The sequence below is a fragment of the Coccinella septempunctata genome, chromosome 5 (assembly GCF_907165205.1).
Source record: "Coccinella septempunctata chromosome 5, icCocSept1.1, whole genome shotgun sequence".
Classification (NCBI taxonomy): domain Eukaryota; kingdom Metazoa; phylum Arthropoda; class Insecta; order Coleoptera; family Coccinellidae; genus Coccinella; species Coccinella septempunctata.
The window spans coordinates 7,040,663-7,057,435 of NC_058193.1; the positions used below are offsets into that span (position 1 = coordinate 7,040,663).

Below are 16,773 nucleotides of genomic sequence, written 5' to 3' on the forward strand. Positions count from 1 at the left end.
CGAATTTGTTGTAGGAATTCGGCATGTGAATTTATTTTCGAGGAAATTATTACATTTCCTACACAGTAAACTAAACTTACTGAACGACCCCTTTCTCGAAACTAATACATTTTCACACACCAACAATCGCTTATAAATACAACATATTCGTACGTCGTAGGAAATTATTTTCGAATATCAAATGACAATGCTCTGTCAAATTCTAAACAGCGCTACCTACAGTGGAAAAAACGAAACTGATCCCATATCCCCACGAAATTAAAAACAAAATCGAATCAGTGAATACACCAGAGTTTTAGACATCTTAGTTTTGTTCATTCGTCAATCAATTTGTATATATTGTGTCATAAAGAGACCATACCATGACGAAATCATAAAAAAGCATGAAGAAATTATACTGACGGGCTTGAATACAGGTCTTGTATACCTCTGTAAGGTTTTTTTCAATTGTGGTTCTGAAATTTTTGTAAATAATATGTAAGTAACGGAAAGGTGTATCCTATGACGGCAAATTGAATATTGGTTCATAACAATTTCTGATATGAATTGTACAAATTCAACTCAGTTTATTAATTCAAAACGTTTTCGCAGAGAAAACAGCAGATAACCATTTACTCTTATATCCTAGTCAAAGCTCTATTCGTTGTCCATAATTTCAAATTTTTGTAAATTTTTTATTGATTGCAAATAAAAATTTATCACATCCAACAGCGTATTTCATTGATACCAATCGATTCTAAACAATTTTCAGATGAAAACATCCTGGTCACAAAAAAAAACAACCTTTTGTTTTGTCGCTCAGGATGTTTGTTTTCTAGTTTCAACAAGGTCAATATTGAAATTCAATACAAGGAAAATAATTCGAATTTCGCGCCCCTCAATTATAAAACAGAAAACTGTTATTAAACAGTTTTTCTGTATTGATAATAAGTTCTCAGCGCCATCTCATTGTCAAATGTGTTTTCACTGGCCAAAATGTAGTCGGTTTTTAGTACTAGCGATATGAGGGCGTTTCCTATCTTTCTACTCTATAATCTTTGATCAAAAATACATATAAGTCTGTCCGTCTATAGATATCTTGATTAGTCGTTCGAATATTCAGCGGAGATCACGGTCATTCACGAGTGATAACGATCGAAAGCTCAAAATGCAGTGACACTTAATGATCGAATTTAGAATAATTTTTTGTGATTAGTGTACCATAACAATAGGTGGCGCCACTTGTCAGAGTGATCTACAGTGAATCTATCAAACTATCTATCTATAATCGAGTTCAAGCGGTTATTGCTGGTTTTGCCCTTGGTTATGGCCCTTCCCAACTTCTATCCCCACTTCAATAACCAGAAGTTCAACCCAGCTCTCGAGTATGGTTATCTCCGGTTATCTGCGCTTGAAAGCAGTTGGCGTATGGTCCGTATATACACATTTGGTAACCGAAAGTTACCAGAGCGGTTACTCTGGTGACAGATATTGAACTTAATTGTCAGTAACATCACAGTATAGACACCATATGTGGTAACATAAAGTAAGTCAAGATGGGTCTGTTCTGGGGTCAGTAATTCGTCATTTACGGACCGCCCACTTACTAACCAGGGCTGTGGTCCGTATATACACTTTGGTTACTTCTGGTTAGTAAGTGGGCGGTCCGTATATGTCGAATTCCTGACAATTTGGTTCAATATCAGTCACCAGAGTAACCGCTCTGGTAACTTTCGGTTACCAAATGTGTATCACAGAACACACCTTGACTTACTTTATGATCTGTATATACGGACCATACGCCAGAAGAAACCAAAGTGTATATCATTGAACTAAAGTTTCTTTAGTTCAATGGTGTATATACGGACCACAGACTTGGTTATTGTTGGTAATTACCAATGATGACCAGGTTATTCGCTTAGTTTGTCTATGATTCGCTTGAAATCGATTTATGTTTGATAGAGTCACTGTAGAGTGATCCATGGACATAGATACATGGACCATAGACATATTAAACACATATGTTTTATAGGTCTATGACATGGACTGTGCCAAGGAGATATCTCCTTGGACTGTGCCTTCCCTTTATATCTATGCATGAAATACGGTAAAAAAAATGACAGAGAGAAACGCACGTCGGGCATGCAATTGTCTTTTTCTAGAATTTTGATTGGTCCAGACTAACCTCTATGTAAACAAAAAAGAGACAGGTAAATGCCCGACGATCATTTCTCTCTTTCCATAGAAAAGACAATTTCATACTGACATTGCTCAGTCCTCTATAACAATTAATGTCAAACAAAAGCCACAATTCAGAAGATTTTCGAAAATAGATTTTTCGTCTGATGAAGGAGTCTGATATAGACTCTGAAATGTTACAACATAAAATTATAATTTCAACGTAATTTATTTTCAGTTCATTGGCAGGCAACAATTTTTTATAGTTAATTTGCTCCTGACAAATTAGTGCAAGAATTTACGCAGGAGCAAATCGTTTATTTCATTTTTAATTGATTTTGTTTCAGAGATTGGAAGTGAAAACCCTAAAAAGTTAATTAAGAAATGCAGAATCCTCCCATTTCAATCGATATCTCTATGTCTATGTTCATACATCTTCATAGATTGTAGACCATAGAAATTATAACTTGTGTTCTCTATGGTTAGTTAACCTAACCTAACTAATTTGATGTTCTGTGACCTAACCTAAATCTGTAATCTTTGGTTCTTCCAGAGACAACTCTGGTTCTTCATTCTTCGGGTTTAAATTCGTATTTTAGGTTTAGGTACAGGATGTTGATTCATGAGAGTTATTGAACAAGATAGATCCTGCTTGCCCTTAACATTAATAATGGGACTATCAATGGAATGACAAATAATGTTATCAGTACATCGAGATGTACTCCAAATAATCCAAGCCAAGTTCTCTTCTTTGGAAATTGTTAAAAGTGTATCCTTAGAGGTATCGTAACTCTAAATTAATACTTCCAACTGACAATTTGAATGCTCCAATCAAAGGCACGAAAACATTTCAATGAGACACTACTTTGCGTTGACATTTCATTCTTTGCTTCGAAGAGTATTCCTTAACTACTGTACAGATTCATTTGAATGTTTCACTTCCAGATGATTTTTGGAGTGAATATTTCTATATTTTAGCTATAGTAGTGAGAAACCATAGTCCAGCTTTATTCCTATTCTCATCAAAAAAGGCTATACCTGTTCATTTGTCAGATTTACAGATTGAAAGTGTTATACCAATAGATGAACATTTCAATTGCTGTAAGTATATAGCCAATTTGTGTATATAATATAATGCAAAATTGTGTTTCTCAAAGATCTTCACTTGAAATTAAAGCAATGTTCAGCTTCTAGACTGATACAGAGCAAGTCAAACTGGAATTTCTATCAAAGATCGGCTAGTGTTAATGAATACAGTAAAAATTATCTGTTTTTGAATGAATGAATGACAATTGTCAACCACAAAAATCTTTGGAAAAATTTGAATTTTAATGCAATTTATTAGAAAATGGATATGAAAAGACAATTCCTAGTGTCGATTGTGATGAATTTAGGAGGTATTTGTTTGATATTTATCGAATCAATTCTGAAACTCAACTGTCTCTCTTTTTCATACATGAATTTATCTCGTCACATATACAAGATATAACAATATAAGAAATATACATAGTCTGTTTATAAATAATCTCACGCCGATTAACCGGAAATTCTACAGTTTTATGAGTTTTTTATTTGTTGTCCTTTATGGTTTGTCTTGTTTCATAACCCTACTTCTACAGAACCTCCTTTAGCGCCCCACCTCTGCAGCTGGGGCTCTACTCAGTCTGGAAAGAACAACTATTGACACTTCTGTTCTGAAACTGCGTGCTCGAATGACTTGGAACAAGAAGTGCTTGTAGATTCTACTGGCCGAACACATCATTTCAAAGTTTTTAATTTCTATAGTAATTGTTTTCAGTTTCAGATCCGATCACTGGTGATTTGAGCCATTTATTTTTCATTGTCAAATATCGAAGAGTGGAGTTGATATTTAAAATAGGGGTTGGACAAGAAAGTTCAGATTTTGCTTCAGAATTAATTAAGTCAAAGGAAGGCAAGTAACTTTGAATTTTTCTATTGTCAAACAAATAATTTGATTTCCCAGGATCCCACTCTGAGGAAACAGACTATCAGTGGCTTACTAAATATACCAACTTGTACGAGTGTTCAAATAACACTAATACTGAAATACAGGTAAGAATTTTATGTCAATTTAATCTATTAAAATGCATTATTTACTGGGGAATATAAATTTTTGATATTTGACAAATATATCATAAAAAACATTTCATATTAAAATAACCATGATATTTAACAACCCGGCTGTCACATAACTATTACAACATGTTCTCATTCAGTAGTCACTCAATACCTGATACCTAAGCTAATTCACTGGGACAGCACATGGACAACAAGTGAGTGCATACCCCCTCCATCCAGTAATATACAGTTTCAAGTTATGAAGTTGCAAAATCTAAAATTGCTCCCTGCAAGACCGTGACCTTGCCTCGTCTTGAATTGTGCGCTGTCCATCTTCTCGCAGAACTCATGCATCATCTGTCCACCCACATTTTGCTGCATCTCAGTGCTGAATGTATTGCCTTTTGCGACTCTTCCGTTGCTTTGTCATGGATCCGCAGTGAAAGTCACTGATGGAAGACATTTGTTGGCAATCGAGTCGCTGTGATCCAGGATCTGATTCCTTCAGATTGCTGGAGGCATGTAGTGTCTGAGGGCAATCCAGCAGATTGTGCCTCTCGGGGATTGATGCAGCTGGATATTCATCATCACCCCTTATGGTGGCATGGACCTCCATGGTTCTATCTCGACTCATCTTCATGTCCTCTTTCCTCTGTTGATTCATCTCAATCTGAACAAGTGGAGGACGAAGACAAACCGATTTCCACTCTGATGTTAGCAGCCATCTCCAATGAACCCACCATGATTGAACGTTTCTCCTTGTACCTTCGTCTCAAACGCGTGACTGCCTTTTGTCGAAGTTTCATCCTGAATACTCGTATACTCCATTTTCACCTCGCTCGGGTTTCCTCTGCTTTGTTGAACTCCAGGAAGCAGAAGTCCGTTTAGTTCGTCCAGTCCAATCTGTTCATTTCGCTGAGGAGCTAGCTGAGATTCTGAAACCTTCTTCTCGTCATCGGCTAATCATGAAACACTACCTATTTCGTGCAGAGCATGGACTTCTACGTGTTGGAGGTCGCCTTTCAGCCTCTTTATTACCATATAGACACAAACATCCGGTTCTGCTGCCAAAAAATGATCATCTTACTCGCCTGATCATCGATAATGCCCATCTTCGTCTTCTGCACGCCGGTACTCCGGCTACTCACTCGTTTATTCGTCGACGATTCTGGATTTTGGACGGACGTAATGTGGTACGTAATCGTAAGTGCAACCGATGCTTCTCCTGCCAATGGGCAATCTTCCACTTGAGCGGCTATCCTCTGCTATGGCTTTTCTTACCACTGGAGTTGACTATCTAGTGGTCTTCATCTGCTTCACTACCAAAGCGGTTCACCTAGAATTGGCGTCTGAGCTATCCATCCCAGCCTGCTGATTATCGTCGCTTTGTGGCTCGCTGAAGTCATCCTGCCGTTATCTTTTCGGACAACGGTACCAACATCGTAGGTGCCCATAACTACCTCCGTGATATTGGCCACTTGTTATCTGCTCCAGAGCATCAGCAGAGTCTTTGCGATGCAGCCTCATCGTCCGGAACCGATTGGCGATTCATACCCTCATCCACTGCCCACTTTGGCGGCCTTTGGGAAGCCACTGTCAAATCGGCTAAGCATCATCTCACTCGCGTTATTAGCGAACAAAAACTCACCTACGAGGATTTTCTCACCGTCTGCACTCAGGTTGAGGCAATCCTCAACTCTCATCCTCTGTAAACCATCTGTCCCGTTAACAACTAGTCCAACGATTTCAGCACGACTTCTAGATGCGTTGGCGTCCGGAGAGCTTGCATACTTTGCAGCAACGTCACAAGTGGTTGCAACCATCTACTCCCATCCTTCCAGGTACTGTTGTCATCATACGAGATGATAATATTCCTCCTCTGAAGTGGTCTGTCGGCTATATATCATCTGTTTTTCCAGGAGCTGATTCCACAACTCGTATAGCTGATGTTACTACTGCTTCTGGGACTATTCGACGACCAGTCGTCAAATTGTGTCCTCTTCCAACTCTGCTGGCTTCTTTCGTCTGTTCATTCCTTTCGATCAATCTTACTGAAGGACACTTCAGAGCAGGCGGCATGTTCGATCGTGAATTGGGTTGCCTGACTCGGGTTCGTCAGGCGTTTTTTGATGTAGTCAAGATCGTCACGTTCGGGTAGGAAACCAAATCATCGTCTATCAATCACGACAATAACATTCGTATCGTCGCCGTGCGCTCTAGAAGTTTACGAAAAACTAAAGCAATCGTCTGAAATTGCCGCATTCATAGCACCATTTTCTTCTTATTGAAATAATCTATTTTATTAGTTAAATCAGAGTGATATTGAGCACCTTTGTGTGAAGTGCCCTGTATCGTCTATATCAGCGAAGTGAGAACCTCGAAGCCGGTACAGAAGGAAGGTTAGTCCCTGTTTTCCTTCCCTTTGGAACCCCCTTTCTGCTACCAGACCAGTGGAGAATCGCCAGGTTCATTCTTAAACCCGTTGGAGTAATAGCATTTTCACCAGTTCAGTTGCTCAATATCCACAATAATTATCATCTGAAATTGGTCGCAAACTCTTTGCGGCCACTTAAATACAGTTTTCGATAATGAGCACATTGTTCATGGTAATGATGCAGTAGTAATTTAATCAACCTATGTTTAGATGACATTATTATGGGTCTTCTGGTTGTCATTTTCATTTGTGTGGCCAAATTAGTCCGTCCACTCACTACCAAGACTCCATTTTCATCCATGACCGGTGAGAGTTGTTTAAGTCTCTGATTCATCGAGCATATGCTTTTCTTCAAGAAAAAGATTTCTTCTAGAAAACTTTCCAGTTGACATTGCTTGATTAATAATCGGATTTCAGCTTCTTTAAGGTCTGAAGTGGTTATTTCTGTTAACATTTTACTATTTTTGGAACGAAGTTACGAAATCATCAATTTAGCGACTACCAGCACCCAGGCCGTGGCTCTAATCAACCTCATCTATTTGGAAAAACGGTTTATGTCCGGTAAACAGGAATCATTTTCGAGAATAGTGGCTAAAAATTCTATCGTTTGAATATCTTCTTCATCTTCAGAATTTTTCCAAATTACCCCACAGTCAATTTTCTTTATTTGACTGGGATTGAACCCAATGCCAATCAAAACTGTCTGTTGACTCTTGAATTTCACCTACGCGATGAGATTCGAATTGTCCCAGTTTAGTACCATCGTTTTGAATCCAGTGAAGTACTGTTCTTGAATCAGTCCATAGGTACGTTTTGTCAATTTTGATTTCTAACGTTTTGATCAGCATTTTCATGAGTCTTGCTCCCATCAAAGCGGCTTGAAGTTCGAGTCTCGGAATTGATATCGGTTTGTTCGGTGCCACCCTAATTCTAGCAAAAAGTAAAGATACATCGATTGATGTCTGGGTGATCATTCGAAGGTAAGTTACAGAACCGTAAGCCCTTTTGCTCGCGTCACAGAATATGTGTAACTCTACTCTTTCAGCATCAGAAATACTCGTTGAATAACACCTTGGTATAGAAATATTTGTAATTTTTTGAAGATCCAGAAGCCATAATTTCCAAGTTTTATATTGTTCATGTTCGACTGAATCATCCCAACCAATTCCGGATTTCCATATATCTTGAATGAGGATTCCTCCTGGTACTGTCAAATAAGCAATAATAATAATAATAATATCAGGGCCAGATAAAGAAAGAATTAACGGAGGAGTTCACCCGAAGATTGAGAAGGATAATGAGAACTGGTATCAACAGCAAGAATCTGATAAAAGCGATTAACACCTACGCTTGCTCAGCGCTGAGCTATCCATTCGGTATCATCTCTTGGACGACCACCGATTTAGCAGCTTTACAGAGAAAAATAAGGACGATGCTGACTAAACTCAATAAACATCACCCCAAAAGCTCAATAGAACGGACAGAGCTGCCACGACATCTTGGGGATGAGGAATTGTTGATTTGTCCAACCGTATGTCCCAGGAAATTGAAGGACTTCGAAAATATTTCCTGAGCAAGGCTGCTTCGTCAGAACTCCATCGAGTAGTTTGTGTTGCAGAAAGTAAAATGCAGAAACTGATTGGCAAACCTTTGCATGGAAGGCACCAGAACGAGGTCAACCATGATTACGTCGACATATCTACATCGAACTACTGGTTGACTTCCAGAAGGTTGTTTCCTGAGACAGAGGGCTACATGCTCGCCATCCAGGATCAGGTGATTCCAACAAGGAACTACATGAAATATATCGCCAAGGATGCCTCATTGGCGGACGATAGCTGTCGTTATGGCTGTGCGACACATTAAACTATCCAGCACATCACCGGGGGATGTCAGAAGTTCGCGGGTACGGAGTATAAAAATAGACATGATGCTGTTGCCAAGATTCTTCATCAAAAATTGGCACTAAAACACCAACTTCTAAGTTCGAAAAAGGTTCCTTATTACAATTACCATCCGGATGCTGTATTGGAAAATGAACATCACAAGCTCTACTGGGATCGCACGGTTCTCACAGACCGGAAAATAACCCACAATAGACCAGAAGACCATTCCTGTTGTCATTTCATCTACAGGCCTGATACCCAAGAAACTACCAGAGAACTTGAGGAAACTTCAGTTGGACGCAAATATCTATAGAGTCATGCAGAAGGCGGTAGTGCTCGGAACGGCGAGACCTGTACGCATGGGGAATGCAGAGGAACACCGTCTGCTCCGACAGGAAGTGCGGGTAGAGCAGGAATCCAACCGACAGCAGGGAGCCGAGGAGCGACCCGGACCCGACCACCACCACGAGCCCGAAAACCTGGAAAGGGCTCCAACAGAGGTTAATCCTTTTGATATCTGAGATATCTGGGATAAGTGAATTTTCCTTCTGGAGAGGAGTGTGAAAGCCGCAAGGCTAAAGTCATAATGCTTCATTTTACCCAACAGGAAAATTCCCAGTTACAGGGAAATAATAAAAAAATATACAAAAAATGTCAAATATTCAGTACGAATACTACAAAAAAAATGAACTAAAATAATTCTCAACACTACTGAAACTTTCAGTTTATTAGCACTCTCACAAACCCGATACACAGGTGCCCGCTGGAGTATGTTGGTAAGAGGAGTAGGCAGGCTGAACGCTAGTGGATGCCTGGTCACAAGGATTCTGAGTCGGGAGAGCAGGAAAGGTCAGTTTATCCTACCACTGAGGAGCTTCTGTGCAAACTTTGCGCAATGTAGGTTGTAACGCGAAATTAAGTTGACATTCTCATCTCTCCCATGATAGCTGATCTGATAGCTCATAGATCAGCACCACGCTCTGGGTATCTGCCTGTTTTTCTGAACAAGGCATATTTCAGAAATTTTCTCTGCATTCGTTCAAGAGGTGTGAGATGTACAGCATATATAGGAAACCATATCAAATTCGCGTACTCACAATACTCAATATTCAATTTACTCACAACAAGCGAGACGTAAACGCTCCTGAGAGCAGACATATCATCGAACTCCCTGAAGCTTCTAAACATAAATCCCAGCGACCTACAAGAAGAGGCACAAATTTCCTCAAAATGTGGAGCAAAGCTCAATTCACCATCAAATAACACACCCAGGTCACGGAAGCGGTCTCCGGCAGAAATTAGTTGGTCGCCAATATGATAATCAAAGGTTAGAGTCATTTTTCTCGTGTATGTAACTTTGAAGCACTTCTTCAAATTCAATATAAGACCATTCCGTCATTGACATGTTCCATACTCGACTGTAGAAGCAAAAGATATATTCTCAGGTAAAGCTTCAAATCATCCGCATAGGCCAAAGCATTGCAAACGAGAGAGCACAGGAGATCGTTTATAAAGATGTTGACAATAATGGTCCCAGATTAGATTCCAGAGGTACGCCAGACTCGTACTCGAAAGATTTGAAACCATTATAGAACACATAATTCATTCTTCCCCTCAAATAGGAACTCATAAGTCTCAGAAAAGAAGGATTAAAGCCAAATGATGATAGTTTTTTCGGCAGCAATTCATGATCTATAGTATCAAAAGCACGTGAAAAGTCAGTATAGATCATGTCCTCCTGACTACCATCATCCAGAGACTCAGCAAGGTTTTGTGCTATTGTAGCCAGGTTGGTTATCGTTGACCTACCCCGTATGAATCCATGTTGCCTTGAGGATAAATGTGGCCTAACATGATGATAAATACTAGAGTATAATACCTCTTCATACACCTTGGCGAAATTAGACAGAATAGAAATAGGCCGGTAGATGAATCACCTTTTTTGAATATAGGGATAACCCGAGCTCTCTTCCATACATTGGGAAAGGTCGAAGTACGAAGGCTCATGGTTATTATGATATGGAGGGGACTGGCAAGCGCCGAGCTACACTTTCGAAGGAACAATGAGGGAATCTGATAATCTCCAGATGTCAACTTATCAGGAAATTTATCCATTATCGTCCGAATCTCTTCCCCGCTCACAGACGGAATAATAAAATCGGCGGAAGTTGATCCACGCCATAAGAATCGCCAGCATCAGCTACAGTCAAGTTTCCCACATCAGAAAACATGATACATGATACCAATAAGTCCTAATGGGTCGAGAATGGATATCACTATTTTCAGAATTTGTCTTTACGTCGTTCTATTTCTGGTTTCGACCGCAAAAATGTTAGATTTCAGTTTAAAACAGAAGTATATAAATTTGAATCCCAGGAAAGTCCTAAAATTCGTCGTATCGTCCTATCAGAGTCCAAATCAAGATCAAAACCGGCAAACCGAGCACCCTGCCGGGGCGGCACATTCTGGGGGCGGCAAATCAGTTATGATACCAATTTTTTCACAAAAAAAATTTTTTTTTCAAAGTCGAAAAACATTATTAATTTTCAGAGTGAAATCGAAAAGGCGGCTTTTTGAGCTTGGTCGCCAAACAATTCTTATATGTTCTCAAAGTACCGAATAAAAACGCATTTCAACCACAAACAAGGGAAAACGATCAAAGATGCCGCATTCTACTCATAAATAACTATCAAAGTTAGCCTGCAAATATCTGATATCTCCACCGCAGCGATCACTCATTGTTCCTTTTCTTGATTAATGTTCTCTAGCCAGTCGTCAGGGACTGTAAAGTTTTTGGGATTTGGGACGGCTTCCAGGATAATTCAGAAATAATTTTTATATTCTATTCTTTACAAAAGTATATTGTGACTAAAGATTTTTATATATCTCTTTATGTGTGGAGTTTAGGATTTCAAATTGAATCATATTGAAGGTCAGTTCTATATCTGTATTTTTCAAACGTTTCACTGTATGTATTTTACAGCGGCAAAAGGTCTGGCGTCGGCCCGGATCTTTGCATATAATTTATCTATTTAGAGAATTGGGGATACAAACAGGTGTGGAACACAGAAACAGTATCAACTATAGGGAACATAAATAAAATATAAATTTTAACTCAAAAAAAAAAAAAAAAAATAGGTACTACAATAATTTGAAATGTATCACAACTTTGCAACTTAATTAAGTGATATTATAAAGTATTAAAAATATAATAAATAAATAAATAGTAATCAAAGCTTACTCAGAGCTTGCTCAGAATAAATTTGTGGCACAACCAGGGTGATTTTCCAACTTCATGGAAATACTTAGACCATCCAAACTTATTGACGGATATTGAAACTTGGGAGGTTATTGACACATGCTAAGGTCAAGTCAGAAAGATATCAATTATTTCATTATTCCAAGGCCGGACTCATTAATCTTCATTCGAAGTGTTCAGGGTGAAAAAAAAACACTGTGTATTTCGAATTACAAATAATTGATTCTTTTTTTAGGAAGAAGCTAAATTATGCTTCAATTTTTGGTATCACTCAAAGCTGTCACATCAACAATAATTTTTTTATGAAATTTTGAATTTGGATGAAGTTCGAAAAATTGAATTTTTAACCATGAAGAGAACTGAAAATCTCATGTTTGAATAAAAAATGCGAAAGTATTAGTAGAAAATTTACAAAAAAGTTCAGAGCTTTAATAAGCACTTCAATAACGAAACAATAACAAATGAAAAAAACTAAAATACTGTACTAATAAAAATTAAAATAGGAACGAATGAATTGCTGAGTCAACGCTATTTCAAAAGTGGTTCGAAATGAAAACCATTAGCTTTTATACATTTCTCTTGCCGAATTTTCAAATTGGACACAGCCTTCCGAATCATATCGCCATTATTTCTTAAAATATCGCAACAGTTGATAATTCTGTTCATCAGCTGTTCTATTGACTGGATTTCTTCAGAATATACCATATCCTTCAATTTTCCCCATAAGAAATAATCTAGCGGGTTGAAATCTGGAGATCGAGGAGGCCATGGAATTGGTCCTCCTCGACCTATCCACCTATTTGGATAGGTATTGTCGAGATACCTTCTCACTTCCAAGCCAAAATGAGGTTCAGCTCCATCATGCTGGAAATAAATTCCTCTAATATTTATTCCTTGTAGCATGCCGGGTAAAATATTTTGTAAGAAATCTAGATGAATCGCACTTGTAAGGCGACCGTCAAAAAAATGAGGCCCTATCAAATGTTTGTTTATCACAGCACACCAAACATTTACTGAAAATTTTTGTGGTGAATTTTTCAGTCTTATACTGTGTGGATTAGTTTCGGCCCACATGTGCGAGTCATGAATATTGAACACACCATCTCTGGTGAATTGAGCCTCATCACTGAATATTGTTCTGTACAAGTGATTTGCTATCCAATGTGCAAAATTCAGTCTTAAGACATTATCGCCAGGTTCCAATCGTTGTACCTGTTGTATGTGGTACGGGTACATATTTTCCTCTTTGATTATTCTATACACCTTATGCTTCGGCAAATGTAATTGTGCACTTACTCTTCTTATATTAGTTGAAGGTTGTGCTTGAATTAATTGGAGTACTTAATAACCTCTTTCTAGATTTCTTTGGCGATCCTTCATTCTATCTGGCACTCTACCATATTGCGCTATACAACTAAATACTGCAGAAAATGTTTGGTGATTGGGAATTCTGCGCGTCGGAAATCTCAGACGATACTCTCTCACATCGGCTCGACTATTTCCCTCACATTTACCATACACGAACATCATATCAGCATATTCTCTATTAGTAAAATTATCGTTATCAAAATGGCCAATTTCACTAATTTTAATTTTATAATAATCAAAACACAAGCAACAAACAACAATCTCAAATTTCAGTTGTCAAAATGTTTGAAATTTATCACAGAATATGTTATAGGAATTCATATTTTATCTTGAAGGAAATTTCATTTCTGTGCATTTTTGAGCTTGATCTTTGAATCTAGCTAGATATTTTGTAACATTCTCCCAAACTGAAAATCATAAAACTCATGATTATTTGAACTTGCCATACCAATTTTGAATTCATATAGAGGTTTTTACATTGGAAGAAGTGTAACTTTGGTCTATATCATTGTTGTCGAAAACCCGGTATACATAAGAATAATTTTGAAATATGCTTATTTATTAATTTATTTTCGACCTGCACAGGATGCCTAAAGGTCGATTCATATTATACGTTCCGCTCAGTTCAGGCCGGCGGAAGGATCATTAGCCGTTGACGGAGGTTGCGTTCATATTATCAGTCACGATCGTCTCAGTCACCTTCCGCTTCGTGTGTCGTGAATCTTCGGTTGCATTCGAATCGACCAGCACTTGACACATGAAGCCTTTCATTTTGATCAAAACAGTACAAGAAGGACCCTAAAAATATTGTTAAATTATCAGTATTATTATTTTCGTTGTTTCTCTTACGTGCCCTATCTCATAGGACGTAAACCCTTCAACTTCTGCTAAAAATAAAATTGCTGCAATTACGCCTGAATGAATGATGTGCTTTTGCATTATTGTTAGACGAAGATGAAGAGGAACAAAAAGTCGGTAAAAAGATTGGGTGTCTAACCAATATTTGAAAAGAGGAAAGTTGAAGGTGAATATTGGACATTATAAAAAAAATTGGTCCACACATCATGGCTCTTTTAGAATGAACAGGATCATTTCGATTATACAGGGTGATTCATATTGGGACATGGGCTAAGGGCAGATTGTTTGGACCAAAATATGGCGATAGGACCAAATATACCTCAATAAAATATTGCTGTGGAAAAAGATAGAGGGTGTTAAAGTTGAATTTTTATAAGGGGAGAGAATAATATTTTCTTCAAAGTTCGAAAGTCCTTTATTGAAAGAATTAGAAAAGGCATAGAAGTAGGGGGAGGACACGCAGAACATTTAATTAAAGTTTCTTCTTTTTATGTTACATTGTTTTTAATTATGCTTTATCGTCGAAATAAATAAATTAAATAAATAAGTCGTTACTTCAAATTTCCTTCCGATGCTCTGAACTGTTCAATTGTGTTTTTCTTAAAAACGGATGAAAAAATATACAGTTAAATTATTAGTAAAAAACGAAAAAAAATCAACTTTAACGCCCTCTATCTTTTTTGCACAGCAATATTTCATTGAGGTATATTTGGTCCTATCGCCATATTTTGGTCCAAACAATCTGCCCTTAGCCTATGTCCCAATAGTTATGAATCATCCTGTATACTGTGAAAAATTTCGCAATTAATACAAAGAAAAAGTTCAAAGAAGCTATCACAACAAAGGAAAACCCTCGATTGACTGAGCTGAACTGAGCGGTTGCTTATTCATATTATACGTTCAGTCTCATTCAGTCCAACCACGCCCTTCAGCCCATCCGCACAATATTCTCTGGAAGAATACCGCCGGACGGTCGTAAGCGTGCCGATAGGTGCTGAAGGGTCGGAGACGGATAGTATGAATTAGTCCATATAAAACACATTGAAAGATATTTTGACTGAGCTGAACTGAACTGAGACGGACGGATAATATGAACTGACCTTAAGTCCTGTTCAGGAAAATAAATTGCAATTTTCGAATTTTCGAAAAATAATTGTTGATGTGACAACTTTGAGCGATACCAACAATTGAAGCATAATTTAGCTTCTTTCTAAAAAGCGAATCAATTATTTGTAATTCGAAATACAAAGTGGTTTTTTTAACCCTGAACACTTTAAATGAAGATTGAGTCCGGCCCTGGAATAATGGAATAATTGGTATCTTTCTAACTCAACCTTAGCATTCTAGGGAAATCCAGAAATTAATTTTTTATAGTCAATCCGTAATCAGCTAGTCCAACTCTATCTCTGGTATGAGTATGTACAGTTACTCCCCGGACACCCTGTAGATATTATACTGTGGGTTCCAGATTACTGAGGCTAAGTTAAAACGGTTGAAGACGTATGCATAGCAGACGTGTATTAGGGGTAGAGATTTTTTAAATGGTTTGCACTGCCTGAAAATATATCCAAGCATTTTACTAGCAGATCCGACGATGCTTTCAATGTGGTAGCTGAATTAAAGTTTGGAGTCCTCTAGGTCCTTTATTTTGGTAACTCGAGTCAGCACTGTTTCGCGAATTGTGTAATTGCAGGAAATTGGTGATTGACTTCTTGTATATGAGAGGACGAAGCATCTATTAATATTCAAAAAGAGATCATTCAGAGAGCAGAATTCTAAGAAAGAATTTAATTCTTTTGGTAAGACAGTCCGCTAGGTTTCTGATGAGAAAAAATATTTTCAAATCATCTGCATACATAAGAAAACGACAGATTCTGAAGACAGAATGTATGCTATTGACATATATAAAAAAAAAGAGTGGACCTAGGTGCGAGCCCTGGGGGACGCCGGACGTGCAATCGACGCGACATTCTCTGACGTAAACTCTCCATCAATTGCTACGTATTGACTTCTCCCGAGCAGGTCATACCTGCTCGGTCCAATTCAACAGTGAACCGTCGATTCCAGCAGCATCTAATCTCATCAATAATGTATCATGGTTTATTTTAACAAAACATTTCGTGAAATCCGTCTAGACAACATCAACTTGAATTCTCTTGTCCAAATTTTCATAGACATATTCGAGATAATTAATTGAATTGGTTTCTATAGACCTCCCCTTTGGAATGCCGTGTTGTTCGGGTACAATGAAATTTTTGGCGAGGGAGAAAATAAACTTATAGACGAGTGATTCAAATAGTTTCGCAATCACGCACAATTTGCTTATTGGTCGATAATTCTCAACGCGAGTCCTGTGTCCACCCTTGTGAACTGGTATTACAATGGCACGCTTCCTGATGTTAGGGGAGTTGCCATGTTTTAATGATTTATTAAAAATTATCTCAAGAGGTATACAAAGGGAGGGACAACCCTTCAAAAATTGAGAGGGGATACCATCAGGACCAGATCCCTTACGTCGGTCGAGAGATCGTATAGATTTTTTTATTTCCTCAGCCGTCAACATTATAGAATTCAAGTAGGCAAAGTGACGTCCGTCAGAATCATTCGGCACAGGTGGATGCTTCGTCGGCTTTACAAGGGCTCTCAGGAAAAATCCCGCAAACAAGTTGCACACCTCAACTCCGCCGGTGGCAACCCGATCACCCAATGTCATAGCTGAAGGAAATTTGCTG

The 16,773-nt window shown here is 38.1% G+C and overlaps 1 protein-coding gene across 3 annotated transcripts in view; it reads left to right on the forward strand.

Annotated features, from left to right (window-relative positions):
• Positions 1-2,674: 2,674 nt before the first annotated feature.
• LOC123314480 (inositol polyphosphate 5-phosphatase OCRL) overlaps positions 2,675-16,773 on the forward strand; it is a 118,565-nt gene continuing 104,466 nt past the window's right edge. Inside the window, exons 1-4 of one of the 3 annotated variants that reach the window (XM_044899789.1) lie at positions 2,675-2,938; positions 3,078-3,258; positions 3,956-4,090; positions 4,142-4,230. In XM_044899789.1, the coding sequence (XP_044755724.1) occupies positions 2,855-2,938; positions 3,078-3,258; positions 3,956-4,090; positions 4,142-4,230 (489 nt within the window). In that variant the 5' untranslated portion in view covers positions 2,675-2,854. The remainder of the gene's footprint in view (positions 2,939-3,077; positions 3,259-3,955; positions 4,091-4,141; positions 4,231-16,773) is intronic. The other 2 variants (XM_044899790.1, XM_044899791.1) reach the window with 2 other exon arrangements.